Source organism: Salmo salar, chromosome 02 (assembly GCF_965601325.2).
Source record: "Salmo salar chromosome 02, fSalSal1, whole genome shotgun sequence".
Lineage (NCBI taxonomy): Eukaryota > Metazoa > Chordata > Actinopteri > Salmoniformes > Salmonidae > Salmo > Salmo salar.
The window spans coordinates 82,190,585-82,212,500 of NC_138292.1; the positions used below are offsets into that span (position 1 = coordinate 82,190,585).

General features: G+C 42.4%; 1 protein-coding gene across 1 annotated transcript; it reads right to left on the reverse strand.

The window, feature by feature from the left end:
• Window positions 1-1,178: 1,178 nt before the first annotated feature.
• Window positions 1,179-20,928, reverse strand: LOC106594848 (uncharacterized). Its single transcript, XM_014186235.3, has 3 exons — window positions 20,651-20,928; window positions 6,616-6,830; window positions 1,179-6,206 (listed from the first exon to the last, which is right to left on the reverse strand). Exons 2-3 carry the CDS (start codon window positions 6,812-6,814, stop codon window positions 4,366-4,368), a joined length of 2,040 nt encoding a protein of 679 aa, XP_014041710.3. The 5' UTR covers window positions 6,815-6,830; window positions 20,651-20,928; the 3' UTR covers window positions 1,179-4,365.
• Window positions 20,929-21,916: the final 988 nt, after the last annotated feature.

Sequence of the window (21,916 nt, forward strand, 5' to 3'; positions counted from 1 at the left end):
AGTGCCGACCACCCTACTAAAGCCAAGGTTAGTGGAGCAAAAGTTTGAGTGAAGCCACTCACCTTGATTCTTTCAGCGCTTGCCACAGTCTTCCCTGCTACCACTTCAGTCATGGTGATCTGCCGCTGCTGTGGGAACTGTTCTGACATTCTCATATACTTTGCCGATTCGAAGTGACTGTTGATTGTCGACCTTCTCTCGTGTTCCAGCACAACGTTGCACGGAGTGCAAAAAAATGTCCAACCACTTTCGTGTAAAACATTTGGAAAGTGTTTCACACGGTCTTTTAGCTGTTATTTTTGTTGGCAAATGAGATTGATTGATCGCATTTTTCTCTCATGCCGTCAAAACTCAACAACACGAGCCACTATAGACAATAGGCCACGTGCTTTTATTGAAACAAAAGACAGGCTAGTTCTTTATCGCCATATGCTCTAAATTCATTCACCGTACATCATTCACAACGCTGTAGGCTACTTCAAAATAACACTGTACATAACTCAAGATCAAAGACTTGAAAAATTATCTTTTTTAAATTCACGTTGAGAAATGTGAAAGGAGGGTGAGCACAAATGTAGAATACTGTCATTATGGCTACGTTTACACAGGCAGCCCAATTGAGTTTTTTTTCTCTCCATTCATTTTTTGACCAATCACATGACATTTATCCACATCAGATCTTGGCTGCATGTGTAAACTCAGCCTATGATCTTACATTGATTCAGTTTTTGATCTAACTTCATAAAACGAGCACCACTCTTTATTCATCACAAACATTCTCCGGTGTAGCCTCTTCTCTGGGAAGCTGAACAAGTAGAGCAGAGATTTTGTGTAAAGTAGATAATCCACTCTCCATTCATCACAAACATTCACCAGAGTAGCCTCTTATATTTAAGCAATAAGGCCAGAGGGGGTGTGGTATATGGCCAATATAGCACGGCAAAGGGCTGTTCTTATGCCCGACGGAAAGCCGACTGCTTGGATACAGCCCTTAGCGGTGGTATATTAGCCATATACCACAAACCCAGAGGTGCATTATTGCTATTATAAACTGGTTACCAACATAATTAGAGCAGTAAAAATACATGTTTTGTCATACTGTCTGATATACCAATGGCTGTCAGCTAATCAGCATTCAGGGCTCAAACCAGCCAGTTTATAATATTCCAACAATGCAGTGAGTGTATGGCATCTTTTATTCTTATGATTTATCATCACCATGATACAATACTGACTTTTCATGGATAAAGACAATCTACCAACATCATCCACCTTTAATGAAAAAGAAGATTACAGTTTGTTTGCATTTATTATTTAATTAATGGATACTTTACAATATTCTAAACCAGGGGTTGGAACCAGTTCAGGAAACAGAAAAGAAAACCGGAATTTCAAGGAACAGAACCAGAACTGACAACAAAAGGGATCTATACTGTTCTGGAACAGAACAATATTCTAAAAAATACTGGTTCCATCCAGATCATGACATAACAATACATTTTATGTCAATACAAACCAGCCCTTCTACAGAGTTTAATCATGTATAAAAATATCCACAACAGAATTCTACTGGAGTCTATGGACTTATTTTGTATTCAATAGCCCATAGTCATGGTCAAATGCAGTGCACTACAGAGAGAATAGTGCACCATTTGGGACATTCAGCCCCAGTATATATATATATATATATATATATATAGACTCAGCTCCAGTATATACTATATATAGACTCGGCCCCAGTATATACTATATATAGACTCCGCCCCCAGTATATCATCTATATCTATATCTATATCTATATATATATATATACTCAGCCCCCAGTATATCCTATATGTATAGACTCATCCCCCAGTATATCCTATATGTATAGACTCATCCCCCAGTATATCCTATATGTATAGACTCAGCCCCCAGTATATCCTATATGTAGACTCAGCCCCCAGTATATCCTATATGTAGACTCAGCCCCCAGTATATCCTATATGTAGACTCAGCCCCCAGTATATCCTATATGTAGACTCAGCCCCCAGTATATCCTATATGTAGACTCAGCCCCCAGTATATCCTATATGTAGACTCAGCCCCCAGTATATCCTATATATAGACTCAGCCCCCAGTATATACTATATACAAACTCAGCCCCAGTATATACTATATACAAACTCAGCCCCAGTATATACTATATATAGACTCAGCCCCCAGTATATACTATATACAAACTCAGCCCCAGTATATACTATATATAGACTCAGCCCCCAGTATACAGGCCTCTATAGACTATGCTACTGTTTTACATGTTAGTCATGTACATGGGCATACGTTACTTTAACAAGAAATAAAATATATATATATATAAAAAAAAAAACATTCTACTACATATTCATCATCTCAAGCACCACCCCAACATCAACATATGTGATGACATCAACCAATTAGTAGGTAATTAGTAAACAATGCCTCCTGATAATTGGTTAAAATCACACCGATGTCATTGGAAACACATTCCTCTTATTATTTTACTGCAAAACATAGAAATGCGCCATTTTCACATATGTTGATGTTGGGGTGGTGCTTGAGATGATGAACATGAAATGTGCCCTGAAATTTCCCTTTAACATGATACTGTGGTAGTTGGGGTTAGATATTGTTGTTTGTGTCCTCTGTGCATTCAAAAGAAAGACAATGTTTTTTTTTAATAATTTTTGACCCACCAAACCGAGCTTCTTAACATCCGCTCGCTTAACCCAGAAGCCAACTGCACCAATGTGTTGGAGGAAACACCATTCAACTGACAACCGAAGTCAGCCTGCAAGTGCCCGGCCCGCCACAAGGAGTCGCTAGAGAGCGATGAAACAAGGAAAGCCCCCCCCCCCCCCGGCCAAACCCTCCCCTAACCTGGACTGCGCTGGGCCAATTGAGCGCCTCCCTATGGGACTCCTGGTCACGACCGGTAATGAGACAGCCTGGGATTGAGTAGTGACGCCGCAACACTGCGATGCAGTACCTTAGACTGCTGTGCCACTCGGGTGGCCAGACGTCAAGTTTTTACCATGACTAGACTAAGGTTTGTCAATGGTCATGCTGTAATGATCATGCTATTTAATCAGCTTCTTGATATGACACCTGTCAAGTGGATGGATTATCTTGGCAAAGGAAAAATGCTCAATAACAGGGACGTAAACAAATTTGTGCACAAAAGAAGCTTTTTTTGTGCGAATGGAAAACATTGTTCAGTATATCGATCTCATGTAAAGGCTTTAGGCCTGGACTGGCAACCTGGTTTACAATGAGACATGTATAGTTAACGTAAAACCAATCAGGCTTTAGGCCTGGGCATAGCACTATTACAGCAACCACTATAGCTGTTAATGATCTTGTCTCGATCTCATCTAAATACGGACGATACTATTACGTTAAGGAATTACCCCGACTGCTGACCTGGCTGTGACAAGGCTACAGTTGTGCAGGAAGCTCTTACTGATTTAAAACTCATACTTATTGTCTCAGTTGGATTACATCTTCCCTCACTCATCGGATGGTTTTATAAATCAAACGAGTCCCAGCATACAAAGACCTTGGTGTGATTTAACGTTTAAAATAAAAAAAAACATACGACTGAGCTTGTTAAGAAACTAAGATATAATTTATTTATTTTTTTACAGAAACTGATCTAGTCTCTCTCTAGTCAGCAGGAATCTGTTCTCAATTATGTTGATACTATTTATATAAGAGCAGCTGCCTCTAAATGATAAGTTATCAAACCCGTTCACAGGGTTGGTTAACTCTAGAGACTCCATTGGTGTCTACAGAGTTCGGTAGATCAGCATTTGATTTACTTGTGCCTTGTGTGTGTCGAATGATCTACAATGCACTTTAAAATTGGAGGAATTGGTGGCCCTAGGGCCATTCAGACGATTGTTAGGGGACCTTGTTACTAAAGAATGTGTCTGTTTTTGTATGATTGTGTTTTGCTTTCGTGTATTGTTGTGTATAACACCTTGTATATTGTGTTTATGAATGTGTAGTTGAATGTGTTTATTGTATATTAATGTGTATTGTGGTGCTTTACAGGCCTCATCTGGAAAAGAGACCTTGGTCTCAGCGTTGACTCCCTGTCAAAACAGAGGTTTAATAAATACACTCTCCAGCACATTAGGTGGTGGTGGTGATGGTATTCAAGTTGAGTTCCTTTGTGAACTTCCAATACACTCATAGAAGTAAAAGAAAATGAAGATAGCCCTAAATGGTGCTGCCCATGACCATGTTGTCACAGAAGATGCCATTGCAAGGATAGGTGTGAATTTCCATACCTACAGAGATGCTTATGTATCCTCACTTCACATCACGCTCTTCTCCCTCAACTTATTTCTCTTCTTGGACAATCACATTGAAAGCACAGACAGGCTTCCCTCCAATGGATATTCTCTCATGACTTTTTAGACTTCTTAGCTGAGTGAATCCCTCTCCACACCGAGAGCAGTGGTAAGGCTTCTCTCCACTGTGTGATCTCTGGTGATTCTTTAGGTCTCCAGCAAAGCGAAAATTATTTCCGCACAGTGAGCAGTGGTAAGGTTTCTCCCCTGTATGAATTCTCTGATGATCTCTAAGGCTTCCTGAATGATTGAAGCTCTTCCCACATGTGGTGCAGTGGTAAGGCTTCTCTCCACTATGTACTCTTTCATGCCTTTTAAGGTTTACTTTCTCACTGAAACTCTTCCCACATTGGGAGCAGAGGAAAGGTTTCTCTCCAGTGTGTACTCTTTGATGATTCTTAAGATTACTTGAGGAACTGAAACTCTTTCCACATTGAGGACAGGGGTAACGACCACGATCAAGCAGTCTTGACCCAGATACGTCAACTACACCACTATTGTCCTCTTCAACTTCTCTCATTTCCTTCTCATCAATTGTCTTCTCATCCTCCTCCTCTTTGACAATCACATTGAAAGTACAGTCACCATCCTCCTCTTTGACAATCAGATTGAAAGTAGAGGGAGGCGTCTCTCCAATATGTATTTTCTGGTGGCTTTTAAGACTTTTAAGTTGAGGGAATCCCTCCCCACACTGAGAGCAGTGGTAAGGCTTCTCTCCACAGTGTGATCTCTGATGATTCTTTAAGTTTCCAGCAAAACAAAAACTATTTCCGCACAGAGAGCAACTGTAAGGCTTCTCCCCTGTATGTATTCTCTGATGTTTCTTAAGGTTTCCTGGCTGACTAAAACTCTTCCGACAAAGAGAGCAGTGATAAGGCTTCTCCCCTGTATGTACTCTTTGATGTTCCTTAAGACTTCCAGAACGATTGAAGCTTTTCCCACACTGGGTGCAGTGGTAAGGCTTCTCCCCACTATGCACCTTCTCATGTCTCGTGAGGTTGAATTTTTCACGGAAACTCTTCCCACATGTGGCACAGTGAAATTGTTTCTCTCGAGTGTGTACTCTTTGATGATTCTTTAGATTACCTGAGGAACGGAAACTCTTCCCACACTGATGGCAGGGGAAACGACCACGGCCAGGTAGTCTTGATGTATCTGGGTCAACTACACCACTAGTTTCCTGCTCTTCCTTAACTTCTCTCTTTACCTTCTCAGCGATTTCCTTTTCATCCTCCTCCTCTTTGACAATCACATTGAAAGTACTGGCAGGCTTCTCTCCACTGTGCGATCTCTGATGAGTCTTCAGGTCTCCTGCTCGACTGAAACGCTTCCCACAAAGAGAGCAGTGGTGAGACTTCTCTCCACTGTGCGATCTCTGATGAGTCTTCAGGTCTCCTGCTCGACTGAAACACTTCCCACAAAGAGAGCAGTGGTGAGGCTTCTCTCCAGTGTGTACTCTTTGATGATTCTTTAGATTACCTGAGGAACTGAAACTCTTTCCACATTGAGGACAGGGGTAACGACCACGAAGTCTTGATGTATCTGGGTCAACTACACCACTAGTTTCCTTCTCTTCCTCAACTTCTCTCTTTTCCTTCTCATCCTCCTCCTCTTTGACAATCACATTGAGAGTACAGTCACCCTCCTCCTCTTTGACAATCACATTGAAAGTACTGGCAGGTTTCTCTCCACTGTGGGATCTCTGATGAGTCTTCAGGTCTCCTGCTCGACTGAAACACTTTCCACATTGAGGACAGGGGTAACTCCCACAACCAGGTAGTCTTGATGCTGTGGAACTGGGCTTGTTGACCAAGTCTGGATTGGGGCTCTCTGTAAGAATATGAACAGATATAGAGTAAGAAACAGACAGAGGAACAAAGTATTTTAGCTTAATGCAGGATTCCACATTAATTAGGATTAACAGTGTATTGAAATACATATTTTGCAAGGGACTTGTTGCGTTGCACATAGATAATGCCGCCATTGTCAAATTACAATGCATTGCACAATGGTTGGTAGCCATTTTTTGGGGGCACTCGCCTTCCCTCTTACACACCCGAGGGTTATACTACAAAGCAGAATCAATGAGTTAGCCAGCTAACTTGCCTAAATATTCTGAAATAACATTTTATTCAACAACCAAAAACATATGTTTACATTTCTTAATGAACTAGAAAATCAATAGTTATTTTGGGTTGTTCAACTCTCTGAACCAAAGAGGATGTTAGCCTGAATTTACCTGAGTCAACAGAGTCCCTGTCCTCCTCTCTCTCTTCCTCCTCCCGCTCATTGATTTCTCTGTCCTCGCCCTCCTCCTTGACAATCACATTGAGTTCCACTGTTTGATTGCAGTCCCCCAGCTTCACTGACAGCAACTCTGGACCCCGCTGGGAGCGTCTCTGGGCTGGAACACCACAACCAGAACCTGGTTCAGACATGGTAGGCTGGGTAGATCTAAAAAAAGAGGAGACCGAAAGAGTTCAGGGTAATTTTCAAACTTAGATCGTGGTATAGCTCCAGAAAAGACAACAAAAATGTATCTAAGCTAGCTAACCACACATCCCGTAGGAACCCCTTTCCCCCTAAAAATATATAAGATAGACGGCAACAGCCAGTCAGATTAGGCTATAAGTAAAAAATAAAAAAAATAAAAAAAACTCTGGTTGTTCAGCACAAGCATATTCAGTTGATATTCATATTACTAATATCTAATCACCACCCCATCCTCAGTAACCTATTCAAACAGGCAACACAAGCACTTTGTGTTAGAATTAGGGACAATTCCAAGGTAAGACTGATCAGAGTTCTCACCCTAAAAATGTATGAAAAACCAATGAATGCAAAGTTAAACAAACCATACAACTCTATGCACACCACTATGGCCTATTCATTGCCTTACCTCCCTTATCCTACCTCATTTGCACACATTGTATATAGACTTTTTCCATTGTATTATTGACTGTATGTTTGTTTATTCCATGTGCAACTCTGTGTTGTTGTTTGTGTTGCACTGCTTTACTTTATCTTGCCCAGGTCGCAGTTGTACAGTCGTATCAAAAAGTTTTGAGAATGACACAAATATTAATTTTCACAAAGTCTGCTGCCTCAGTTTATATGATGGCAATTTGCATATACTCCAGAATGTTATGAAGAGTGATCAGATGAATTGCAATTAATTGCCATGCAAATGAACTGAACTGAATCCCCCAAAAACATTTCCACTGCATTTCAGCCCTGCCACAAAAGGACCAGCTGACATGTCAGTGATTCTCTTGTTAACACAGGTGAGTGTTGACGAGGACAATGCTGGAGATCACCCTGTCATGCTGATTGAGTTTGAATAACAGAGTGGAAGCTTCAAAAGGAGGGTGGTGCTTGGAATCATTGTTCTTCCTCTGTCAACCATGGTTACCTGCAAGGAAACACGTGCCGTCATCATGCTTTACACAAAAAGGGCTTCACAGGCAAGGATATTGCTGCCAGTAAGATTGCACCTAAATCAACCATTTATCGGATCATCAAGAACTTCAAGGAGAGCGGTTCTATTGTTGTGAAGAAGGCTTCAGGGAGCCCAAGAAAGTCCAGCAAGCGCCAGGACCGTCTCCTAAAGTTGATTCAGTTGCAGGATCAGGGAACCACCAGTACAGAGCTTGCTCAGGAATGGCAGTAGGCAGGTGTAAGTGCATCTGCACGCACAGTGCGGCGAAAACTTTTGGAGGATGGTCTGGTGTCAAGAAGGGCAGCAAAGAAGCCACTTCTCTCGAGGAAAAACATCAGGACAGACTGATATTCTGCAAAGGGTACAGGGATTGGACTGCTGAGGACTGGGGTAAAGTCATTTTCTCTGATGAATCCCCTTTCCGATTGTTTGGGGCATCCAGAAAAAAGCTTGTCCGGAGAAGACAAGGTGAGCGCTACCATCAGTCCTGTGTCATGCCAACAGTAAGCATCCTGAGACCATTCATGTGTGGGGTTGCTTCTCAGCCAAGGGAGTGGGCTCACTCACAATTTTGCCTAAGAACAAGCCATGAATAAAGAATGGTACCAACACATCCTCAGAGAGAAACTTCTCCCAACCATCCAGGAACAGTTTGGTGACGAACAATGCCTTTTCCAGCATGATGGAGCACCTTGCCATAAGGCAAAAGTGACAACTAAGTGGCTCGGGGGACAAAACATTTATATTTTGGGTCCATGGCCAGAAAACTCCCCAGACCTTATTCCCATTGAGAACTTGTGGTCAATCCTCAAGAGGCAGGTGGACAAACAAAAACCCACAAATTCTGACAAACTCCAACCATTGATTATGCAAGAATGGGCTGCCATCAATCAGGATGTGGCCCAGAAGTTAATTGACAGCATGCCAGGGCAGATTGCAGAGGTCTTGAAAAAGAAGGGTCAACACTGCAAATATTGACTCTTTGCATCAACTTCATGTAATTGTCAATAAAAGCCTTTGACACTTATGAAATGCTTGTAATAATACTTCAGTATTCCATAGTAACATCTGACAAAAATATCTAAAGACACTGAAGCAGCAAACTTTGTGGAAATTAATATTTGTGTCATTCTCAAAACTTTTGGCCAAGACTGTAAATGAGAACTTGTTCGCAACCTGGTTAAATAAATAACAAATAAAAATAATGCACAAGGACTATTTCCACTGAACATTCTACAATGTTTGATAACAATGACAGCAAACAGTACAAACCGTTAAACTGTTAAACTTTATATCTGCACTGTTCAAGTAAATGTGTTTTTGTATAATTTTCAACATCAGCAAGACAAAAAGACGCTGACAGTGTACTACAGGAAATGGAGTGGCTGAGCACGCCCCCATTCACCTCGACGGGTCTGTAGTGGAGCGGGTCGAGAACTTCAAGTTCCTCGGTGTTCCACATCACTAAGGAACTATCATGGTCCAAACACACCGACCGCAAGGCACTTGAAAGGGTAGTGTGTACGGCCCCAGTAAATCACTGGGGCCGAGCTCCCTGCCATCCAGGACCTCTAAACCAGGCAGCGTCAGAGGAAGGCCCTAAAAATGGTCAAAGACCTCATCTACCCAAGTAATCTCTGGTACTACACGGCCAGTGGTACTGGAGTACCAAGTTTGGCACCAAAAGGCTCTGGAACAGCTTCTCTCCCCAAGGCATTAGACAGCTGAACAGCTTCTACCCCCAAGCCATTAGACTGCTGAACAGCTTCTACCCCCAAGCCATTAGACTGCTGAACAGCTTCTATCCCCAAGCCATTAGACAGCTGAACAGCTTCTACCCCCAAGCCATTAGACTGCTGAACAGCTCTCTACCCCCCAAGCCATTAGACTGCTGAACAGCTTCTACCCCCAAGACATAAGACTGCTGAACAGCTTCTACCCCCAAGCCATTAGACTGCTGAACAGCTTCTACCCCCAAGCCATTAGACTGCTGAACAGTCTCATGGCCCGGACAATGGCAACCTGCACCCTCACACATACTACACAAAACACACTTTCACACTCTGTACATACAGTACCAGTCAAAAGTGTGGACACACCTACTCATTCAAGGGTTTTTCTTTATTTTGACTATGTTTCTACATTGTAGAATAATAGTGAAGACATCAAAACTATGAAATAACTAATGGAATCATGTAGTAACCAAAAAAGTATTTTATATTTGAGATTCTTCTAAGTAGCCCCCCCTTTGCCTTGACAGCTCTGCACACTCTTGGCATTCTCTCATCCAGCTTCAGGATGTAGTCTCCTGGAATGCATTTCAATTAACAGGTGTGCCTTGTTAAAAGTTAATTTGAGGAATTTCTTTCCTTCTTAATGCGTTTGAGCCAATCAGTTGTGTTGTGACAAGGTAGGGGGGTATACTGAAGATGGTCTTTTACCAAATAGGGCTAAGTCCATATTATGGCAAGAACAGCTCAAATAAGCAGAGACAAACGACAGTCATGAAGGTCAGTCAATGCGGAAAATTTTAAGAACTTTGAAAGTTTCTTCAAGTGCAGTCGTAAAAACCATCAGGTGGTATGATGAAACTGTCTCTCATGAGGACCGCCACAGGAAAGGAAGACCCAGAGTTACCTCTGCTGCAGAGGATAAGTTCATTATAGTTAACTGCACCTCTGATTGCAGCCCAAATAAATGTTTCACTGAGTTCAAGTAACAGATACATCAACTTTTCAGAGGAGACTGCGTGAATCAGGCCTTCATGGTCGAATTGTTGCCAAGAAACACGAGCAATGGACATCAGACCGGTGGAAATCTGTCCTTTGGTCTGATGAGTCCAAATTTTTGGTTCCAACCGCCGTGTCTTTGACACGCAGAGTAGGTGAACGGATGATCTCCGAATGTGTAGTTCCCACCGTGATGCATGGAGGAGGTGGTGTGATGGTGCTTTGCTGGTGACACTGTTGGTGATTAATTTAGAATTCAACGCACATTTAACCAGCATGGCTAACACAGCATTCTGCAGCGATACGCCATCCCATCTGGTTGGCGCTTAGTGGGACTATCATTTGTTTTTCAACAGGACAATGACCCAAAACACACCTCCAGACTGTGTAAGGGCTATTTGACTAAGGAGAGTGATGGAGTGCTGCATCAGATGACCTGGCTTCCACAATCACCCGACCTCAACCCAACTGAGATGGTTTGGGATGAGTTGGACTGCAGAGTGAAGGAAAAGCAGCCAACAAGTGCTCAGCATATGTGGGAACTCCTTCAAGACCATTGGAAAAGCATTAATTTAACACTTTTTGGGTTACTACATGATTCCATGTGTTATTTTTATAGTTTTGATGTCTTCACTATTAAAATAGTAAAAATAAAGAAAATCCCTTGAATGAGTAGGTCTGTCCAAACTTTTGACTGGTACTGTATGCTGCTGTTACTCTTTATTATCTAACCTGATTGCCTAGTCACTTTTACCCCTAAATACATGCATATATTACCTCAATATTAATCTGAATATAGCAAATTATCCAATAGTAATGTAAACACCTTACTCTGCTTATCTTAAGTCGGTGTACGGTCAAAATCAAAGCAAGCATCAACGCCGATTAAAACAAGGTTTTCTGAGCAACCTTTTAAGCTATAGGACATGTAGCACCTTAAATCGGAATTCCAGAAGATTGTAATAAAAAAAAATCGGAATTCCAGCAAATTGTATTTGATCTGCAAATGTGCTGGCACCAGCAAAGCGAGCCTCCCTCTTAAGCGCAAGTGAAATGAGTTCGGAACAAGTGAATGTACGTGAAGGGCACTGCGTTCATCCACCTCTGGCCTGCTCGCCTCCCTACCTCTGCGGAAGCACAGTTCCCGCTCAGCCCAGTCAAAACTGTTCGCTGCTCTGGCACCCCAATGGTGGAACAAGCTCCCTCACGACGCCAGAACAGCGGAGTCAATCACCACCTTCCGGAGACACCTGAAACCCCACCTCTTTAAGGAATACCTGGGATAGGATTAAGTAATCCTTCTAACCCTCCCCCCAAAAAGATATAGATGTACTATTGTAAAGTGGTTGTTCCACCGGATATCATAAGGTGAATGCACCAATTTGTAAGTCGCCCTGGATAAGAGCGTCTGCTAAATGACGTAAATGTGTCTTAGAAGTAGTTTTCACAAACAAAATGTTTTATGTCCTAACTCAATCAAATATGCTTAAAAAATAACAAGGTCACTGTGGTAGAACATTTATTTTGAGTTGTAATCTTCTGCATTTATCAGAGTGCCATCGGGTAGCCGGATTTCAGATGGAAACAGGATTATTATTAGAGAAATCGTTCTTCTTGCAAAGCACGTTGTAATCAAACTATTACATTAATCTGACTATCCACAATAATATTGTGTCCATGTAACCTCACACAGAGACTTGGTAACGCCACTATGTATTTTATTGTTTTACTATTCTCATTTTCCTTTTTAACTCTGCATTGTTGGGAAAGGGCTCGTCAGTCAGCATTTCACTGTAAAGTCTACACCTGTGACAAAACAGGGGAAAGGGGGATACCTAGTCATTTGTACAACTGAATGCATTCAACTGAAATGTGTCTTCCGCATTTAACCCAACCCCTCTGAATCAGAGAGGGGGGGCTGCCATAATCAACATACACGTCTTCGCGCCCAGTACAACAGTGGGTTAACTGCCTTGCTCAGGGGCAGAACGACAGATTTTTACCTTGTCAGCTCGGGGATTCGATCCAGCAACTTGGGCTCGTAAATAAGCATTTCACTGTAAAAGTCTACACCGGTGACAAAACATCTGATTTGATATAAAATTGTCAACGGAAGAAAATAGTTTAAAAAAAAATCTATTCGAAATAAAATCAGTGACTCAAGCGTTAACCTGTCTTTAATGACTTTCAGTTCTCTTCACGGAACTTCTTTATTCCATGAAGAGAATAATGTTGTTTTCTTTTAGAGTCACTGTGAAACAATCATTAGTCCCCTTCTCTTGTATCCGTTATCAAACTAATGATCTTCAGCTGGAACAAGTTAGTAATCTGCTTCCATAGTCAGAGCTAGCGATATATTGCAGCTCATGAATTTCCAGAATAGCTGTATTTGCATTAGCTATGCTATCTGCTACTCCGGCTACTTCTTATCGTTGCCAAGAAATTGCAGAGCGCCAAATTCAAACTACAGAAATATCAATATTCACGAAAATATAAGTGCAGAGCGCCAAATTCAAAATAAAGCTTAACTTCTTGTTAATCCAGCCGCAGTGTCAGATTTCAAAAAGGCTTTATGGCGAAAGCAGACCATGCGATTATCTGAGGACAGCGCCCCGCATATAAACACATGAAAATCATTTTCAACCAGGCAGGTGGCGACACAAAAGTCAGAAATAACGATATAATAAATGCCTTACCTTTGAAGATCTTCTTCTGTTGGCACTCCAAAATGTCCCAAAAACATCACAAATGGTTATTTTGTTCGATAATGTCCTTCTTTATATCCCCAACATATCAATTTATTTGGCGCGTTTGATTCAGAAATACACCGGTTCCAACATGACTACAAAGTATCTAATAAATTACCTGTAAACTTGGTCCAAACATTTCAAACAATGTTCCTAATCCAACCTAAGGTATCCGAAAATGTAAATAAATCGCTAAAATTTAAGACGGGATAAACTGTTTCCAATATCCGGATAAAAACAACGTGAAGCGTGTTCCAGTTCACGTGCACCAAAAGACTAAAGTCTTTCAGAGTGACACCTACAAAGAACAGCCCTACTTCTTCATTTCATTTCTCAACATCTAACAATTTCTATAGACTGTTGACATCTAGTGGAAGCCATAGGAACTGCAACCAGGTTCCTATTAAATAGGGATTCCCATAGAAACCCATGGAAAACACAGTGACCTCAATTTTTTCCCCCTGGATGGTTTGTCCTCGGGGTTTAGCCTGCCAAATCAGTTCTGTTATACTCACAGACATTATTTTAACAGTTTTAGAAACTTTAGAGTGTTTTCTATCCAAATCTACCAACTATATGCATATCCTAGCTTCTGGGCCTGAGTAACAGGCAGTTTGTTTACGATTTTCATCCGGACGTGAAAATACAGCCCCCTATCCCTAAGAAGCTGATTGGCCACTCTAAGGGCCGCAAAATGAGCAGCGACGCTCCTGGGGGTGTAAACTCAGTGGACTTGGAAACTAGAAGTGCTCCTGGGTAGAATGTACCTTTTACTGCAGCACAACGTACAGAAGATTGGAGTACATACACAAACAACACTATTGAACATTTAGCATTGAAAAAATAAACAAATAAATCACATAATATCTTATAGAAATACTTATCAAACAAAGAATAATTACAAGGATAAAATACATGGATAAGTCTGCACATTTTTGCACTAATTATTAATTTACAAAGTATACACAGAGAGGAAATGGAAGAGAGAGGCCCAGCTAGGGTGCACATCTGTATCCATCCAGCAGGTGGTGTTTTCTTTCAATTGTTTAGCCAAGTAACGGGTTTTTGTATGGAAGTCAACGAGAGTGAGTTGAATTTGGTCAACAAAAAATGTATTATTTGCGACAAGGTTTATTTGATCTAATAGAAGTTTCGTAATGTTTAAGTAGTTCCGAGTGTACTGATATAAGTAGGACACTATACTGGAGTTGTCCCGAGATGGCTATGCATATTCATAGCAATTAGCATACAATCTCTCCAATGAATACAGGCGGTTGACGTCAACAACCCTCATTGAATACTTTTTAAAAGGATTACAATAATGAGATGTATCCACCAATTCAAAGAAAGGATAGGCGGGAGCTAGACAGCCCACCGTGCAGCTTTGTGGACAACCACTCCCATTATCAGGGCGGAGAGACGTGCATCTTGTCAGTTCATCCATAATGTTTGGTATACATAACAGGACTCTTATTCTGGAGGATTCCAAAATATCCATGATCCAGAAGTACTTCGTTATTCTTGCCTGCTTCACAGCTGTATCATTAGGATGAAAAACCGAATTGTGCTTATTATATCGACATTAATTCTAAATTTGCTTGAAAATATTATGGAAAAAGGGTTATGCCTTAATCACACCAACAGCGTTATTGCGAAAAATGGTACACAGCATCATCTGGATATGTGTGGAACAAAAGTTCAACATTCAACTTCTGTTACCTGTAATATTCATATGTGAATACATACTGAATTATAATTGGATGCATTTTACCGCCGTATCATACTGTGCGGTGATTGGTTAAGACCACCCAGACGGTTAGGTCATGGGCAGTTGATCGTGGTTGGAGATAGGCTAACATGTAGTTGTAGCTAGTTAATAAAGAGTTATGTTAAGAAACATCCTGTAGTTCTGCGTTTTATTATTTTGTACAAAGTGTACAAAACAAAACATGGTGTCAGAGTAAATGGTCTTAAAAGATGGATTTTTCTGGAGTTCCTTCACCTCGAATGGACTGGGAGTCTACAAACTTACCCGATGCATGGCGTAAGTACAAACAGCATGTGGAGCTAATGTTCACGGGTCCCCTGAAGGAAAGAGGAGAAGAGGAAAAATGTAGCTACCTGCTCCTCTGGATCGGTGAAAAAGGGAGAGATATTTACAACACATGGACACTTACCGAGGCTGAATCAAAGGTACTGAAAACATACTACGATCGTTTTGAAGCATATGTTGTGCCGAAGACTAATACAATTTTCGATAGGTACAAATTCCATGAGAAAGTACAGGGAGCTAGCGAGTCTTTTGAACAGTTTGTGACTGAGCTGCGTCTGCTTGTGAAAGACTGTGATTATGCAAACAAGGATGAGATGGTCAGGGACCGTATTGTATTTGGAATACACTCACCGCGAGTGAGAGAGAAACTTTTGAATGTTGGGTCTGAGCTAACGCTGGACAAAGCTATCGACATAGCCAGATCTCACGAGCTAGCACAGGCTCAGATGAAAACCATTTCGCGCCGCAGCACGAGCGCATCACGTGAACAAGCTTTGCACGCAGTCAGGCAGACATCAAAGCACACCTCCGGTGCCCAGAGAGAGCGTTTCAGAACGGAGAGAGACATAACTCCAAAACAGAGCGACACAGACTCAAAACGCCCCAAAACATGTGGATATTGTGGATACAAAGTGCATGGCGAACAAGGAAATTGCCCAGCTAAAGGCAAACAGTGTACTAAATGTGGTAAATGGAATCACTTTGCAAAAGTGTGCAGAGCTTACCGTGGAAAAACAGTACACACAGTGAGTGAAGATGAAATGTCAATCAAAGAGTCAAATGATGATGAACTGTTTATTGATTCAGTGACACAGAAAAGTCACATATCAGAGACAGAGCAAGCCTTTGCTGACATTGAGATAGGAACACAAGGCACAAAGCTAAAGTTCAAACTAGACACTGGTGCACAAGTAAACATTATTCCTCTGAATAAGTACCGCAGCTTGACATCTGAGTGCGAGCTACAGCCCACCATGCGCAGACTGACTGGTTATGGTGGTGAACAGCTCCCAGTAAAAGGCACATGCACTTTCAAATGCAAATACAAGGAAAGTGACATGATGTTGGACTTTTACGTTGTTGACACTAGAGCACCTGCAGTGCTAGGTCTTAAAGCATGTTTAGACATGGACCTCATCAAGCTAGTTTTATCAGTAACAGCACCAGTAGAGACAGAAAATGTACTGGAGGAGTTTGCTGATGTCTTTACAGGAATAGGATTATTCCCAGGAGAATGTACCATTCACCTTGACCCAGACGCAACCCCTGTGGTCTACCCACCGAGAAAGATTCCCCTTGCTCTCCGTGCCCGTCTGAAGAAAGAGTTGGAGAGCATGGAGCAATCTGACATAGTCACCAAGGTTACAGAACCGACTGACTGGGTAAACGCGTTAGTGGTGGTGGAGAAACCACGCACAGGCAAGCTCCGAGTATGCCTCGACCCAAGAGACTTGAACAAGGCTATCAAACGGCCCCATTACCCTTTACCGACGCTAGATGGCATCACACACAAGCTAGCGGGAGCACACTACTTCAGTGTCATGGACGCTAGATCAGGCTACTGGGCTATCAAGCTCACAGAAGAGTCATCTAAGCTCACAACATTCAACACACCGTTTGGACGCTACAGGTTCCGTCGCCTGCCTTTTGGGATTATCTCAGCCCAAGACGAGTTTCAGCGAAAGATTGACGAAGTATATGAAGGCCTCGACGGAGTTGTGGCAATTGTGGACGACATCCTTGTTTATGGTCGAACCAAAGAGGAGCACGACCGAAACCTCCGCGCGATGCTGCAAAGGTCCCGCGAGAGAGGAGTCCGGCTCAACCCCGAGAAGAGCACAGTCAGCGCTACAGAGGTCAGCTACTTCGGACATCTTCTCACAGCGAATGGAATCAAGCCAGATCCACAGAAGATCTCAGCCATAAAAGAAATGGAGCCACCAAAGAACCGTGCAGAGCTGGAAACAGTGCTTGGCATGGTCAACTACTTAGCCAAGTTCGCACCCAGCCTCTCCAATGCTAATGCACCCCTGCGTCAACTGCTAAAGCAGTCCAGTGAGTTTCTTTGGGACAAGCAACACGACATTGCTTTCCAGAATGTGAAAGACTTGATCACGAGAGAACCAGGACCAATCCTTGCCTACTACGACCCCAACAAAGAGCTCAGACTCCAAGTGGACGCGTCGAAGTATGGACTAGGTGCAGTGCTACTGCAAGAAGGAAAGCCCATCGGCTACGCTTCCAAATCTCTCACAGACTGTGAAATCAACTACGCTCAAATCGAAAAGGAGCTCTATGCCATTCTGTTCGGATGTAAACGTTTCCATCAGTACGTATATGGACGACAAGTCATTGTGGAATCCGACCACAAGCCCCTTGAGTCAATCATGAGGAAACCACTAGCTGCAGCCCCGCCAAGGCTACAGAGAATGATCCTTCAACTACAAAAATACGACTTCACAATCACTCACCGTCCAGGCAAAGACATCCCTGTCGCAGACACACTCTCCAGGAAGTTTCTTACCTACAAGGACAGCAGCCTCAGTGAGGGCATGGACATGCAAGTGCACACTGTGTACAGCAACTTACCAGTTAGTGACACGAAACTGAAGGAGATCCAAGCAGAAACAGAAAAGGACTCACAACTCACACAGCTGAGGAAAGTCATACAGGATGGATGGCCTGAGGAGAGGAGAAAATGCCCTCAGAGCGTCTCAGAATTCTGGAACCATCGTGATGAACTATCACAGATCAACGGAATCATTTTCAAAGGAGAGAAAATCATTATTCCTACCAGTCTCAGAGAAGAGATTTTGACAAAGATCCATGCTGGACACATGGGCATGGAAAAGTGCAAACAGAGAGCACGGGACATTTTGTTTTGGCCTGGAATGTGCAAACAAATAGAGGACATTGTTGGTAGATGCACCATCTGTCTTGAAAGACGCCCCTCAAACACCAAAGAGCCAATGTTACCTCACTGTATCCCAGACCGACCCTGGCAGGTTGTGGCAACCGATCTGTTCACCTGGAACAACGAGGACTACATCGTAACAGTGGACTACTACAGCAGATACTTCGAACTCGACAAGCTTCACAGCACCACATCTGCAGCTGTGATACACAAGCTGAAAGCAGCCTTCGCCAGGCATGGCATTGTAGAGACTTTAATATCTGACAATGGGCCCTGTTACAAATCAAATGAGTTTGAATCCTTCACAAAAGCATGGGAGTTCACACATGTCACCACAAGCCCACATTACCCTCAAAGTAATGGCCTTGCTGAAAAATCTGTGCAGATTGCTAAATCACTCATGGACAAAGCAAAAGCAGACAAGAGAGACCCCTACCTCAGTCTCCTTGAATACCGCAACACTCCAGTTGACAACTTCAAATCACCAGCCCAGCTGTTGATGAGCCGCAGACTTCGCTCAACCCTTCCCAGCACCAACCAGCAGCTGCAACCTGAGGTTGTCAGCTATAAGGAAATGCATGAAAAACGTGCACAGAGACAACAACAACAAAAGCGATACTACGACAGGTCAGCTAGACCACTGCCACCACTGATCGACGGAGAGTCAGTTAGAATCCAGGAGCATGGCCTCTGGAAACCAGCAGTCGTCATCCAGCCAGCTGACACTGAACGTTCATATCACGTCCGCACAGCAGAAGGAGCAGTGTACCGCCGCAATCGTCGTCACTTACTGAACACAAAAGAACAACACACTGATGAGATGAACTGTTCCCCTGAAAGAGAACGTGATGGACTAAACACACACACAGCACAACATACACCACACTTAGCTGCAACACCACAAGAGCTGTTGACTGACACAGAAGCATGCTCAACATCATATCGCACAAGGTCAGGAAGAGAGGTCAAGCCCAGAGCTGTCCTCGACCTGTGAAATGTCAAAGGGTGTAGGCGGATCGCTGCCCTAAAAGCGTTCCAGACTGTAAACTTGTTATTGAAAGTTCACTTGACATGCTTTGGTATTGTATTTGTTTCAAATGTTAAGATGTCATTTCTACAGTGAAAGCTGAGTTGCTGAGAATCCCTTGTTTGAAAAGTTGGATCATTGTTTCAGAGTCTATGTTGATTCAGTTGGTGTATTATGCAATATAAATGGTTACTTACCTTGAGTTCAAACTACAGAGCATGTATCCAAAAGAAAAGCTTAGAATATGTAAAACATTTGTATTTTGTTTAAAAGAAGGGGGATGTAATATTCATATGTGAATACATACTGAATTATAATTGGATGCATTTTACCGCCGTATCATACTGTGCGGTGATTGGTTAAGACCACCCAGACGGTTAGGTCATGGGCAGTTGATCGTGGTTGGAGATAGGCTAACATGTAGTTGTAGCTAGTTAATAAAGAGTTATGTTAAGAAACATCCTGTAGTTCTGCGTTTTATTATTTTGTACAAAGTGTACAAAACAAAACATTACCATTTTTGTCAAGTAGACGCATATGTTCAATAAATTCACCATAATCACCAAACAGAACGCACTGCCTCTGCAAATCAATGCTACAAGGCAAACGCCGGACCCGTTGGAAAGGAATATACTTTTAAGCAAGCCAGTTGAGAACAAATTCTTATTTACAATGAAGGCCTACCCTGGCCAAACCTTAACGATGTTTGTGAGCGTAGCCTAGCGGTTAGAGCGTTGGACTAGTAACCGAAAGGTTGTAACATCGAATCCCCCAGCTGACAAGGTCGTTCTGCCCCTGCCCACTGAAAATAAGAATTTGTTCTTAACTGACTTGCCTAGTTAAATTTTTAAAAATGTTAATTTGTGCCCGTTCACGGCCGGTTGTGATACAGCCAGGAATCTAACCAGGGTCTGTAGTGACGCCTTTAGCACTGAGATGCAGTGCCTTAGACCGCTGCACGATGTTACGCCACTCAGAGTACTAAAACGCAATAATACTATCGGTATGATGGAGGCGTTAGCTCTACGCATTAACCTGTAGCCGGGTAGTTTAGCAACGGTTAGTCCAGCTAATTTTGCTAGCTACCTAGATAGCTCAGCCGGCTAGCTAATTCCTCGGTACAGTCCTTTTACTCACAATGAGACGACAGCTGGCTAACTATGAAATAAAAGTCATACTTCAATCGTGACCCTGAAATGATGTTAGCTAACTACACACACGGGTTGGACGGGAGATGTGTAGCTAACTGGCTAGCTAGCTGGGATAACAACAAAGCCAGGCCGCGGCAACTAGTGCTGTTTAATCCTGGAATGCTTTGGTGCTACAAGCATAATTTTAAAATGTTAGAAATTAGCAATATGTTACCTGGAACTGATTTCTAGTAGCTAATTGTTTGGCTGAAAGAATTTGATGAAATGTTGAGGTCTCGTAGAGCAAGCGGGGAAAATGTATCCACTTTCCGAGTGAGTTTGGTCTGGATTATGAGATGCGGCAGGAAGTGTTCATGAGCGTCGTATCAGCGGTGTCATTGTGCATGTTTTACTGGCCTCTCTTGTTCAATTCTATACTGAGGATATTATACAGAATTAACTCAACCAGACTCGAAGGTAAACTTCAACATGTCTTTACTCCGTCACTGTCCGTGTAACAAGCCCCACATTCCTGTGGTGACGTCATATATCAGCGCGTCACATCAATACACGACATTCCCCTTTACTTGGACATGAACTTTAATGTCAACCTGACATTTTTATTTATTTATTTTATTTAACCTTTATTTAACTAGGCAAGTCAGTTAAGAACAAATTCTTATTTACAATGATGGCCTAGCCCGGGCTAAACCCTAACCCGGATGACGCTGGGCCTCTCTGACATACACTACAACACTCATTCTTTACCTGTATAGCAACCGTTGTGTTACCAATAAACAACTGAAATCTGTTCAATGTCTTATTTCTGTTCTCCTAATGGACATTCCATTTTAAGCCTACTTCTAAGAAAAACAAAACAGTAGTATTATTGTTTTCTTACTGTAACAAAACATTTTGCACCTTTTTCACAACATAATTCAAACATTCAGTCTTCACATTAGTCCGTTGTACTTGTCATTTTTTCAGTTTATGCTTGTTTTCTTTACCCCTTGCAGTACAGGATAATTATTTAAATGTCTAAGTCTGTTAACTTCTGTGGCAGTTTAATTTGTCTGTGAGGCCTGACTAGCTTGGTCCGTGGTCTTTGTGGCGGTCCCTCACAGATGGTCTCTGGTTTGGCCTCTATGTAATGTCTCAGAGTAGGACTCTGTTCTCTCTTTCAGTCTCTGTCCTTTGGTTGTGGGTTTGGCTCCTCAATTCTATAGCTCTTCATGAATGTTGTATTGCTGGAATAGCTGGCTCCGTTGGAGATGGAACAAGCACATTGTTTCCCTCTATAGTGATCACAGTGTGTGGTATCTTGTTGAAGGTTGTTGTGAACTTGTCTGTTCTTGTCCTGTTTTAGGAGAACCTGGTCTCCGATGTCCATGTCAGAGTGTTTGGCTCTGCGACGGTTGTCTGCATAGATCTTGGATTTGCCTTTCTGCTCAGCATCATTTTCCTGGCAGAAGTTCTGGAACTGGGATGACATGTACTGTGG

Bases quoted from the DNA above. Each gene is read 5' to 3' on its own strand.
- LOC106594848 (XM_014186235.3), bottom strand. From the start codon at position 6,814: ATGTCTGAACCAGGTTCTGGTTGTGGTGTTCCAGCCCAGAGACGCTCC. The intron at 6,207-6,615 runs GTAAATTCAGGC...ATATTCTTACAG, and splicing joins CAGGGACTCTGTTGACTCAG to AGAGCCCCAATCCAGACTTG.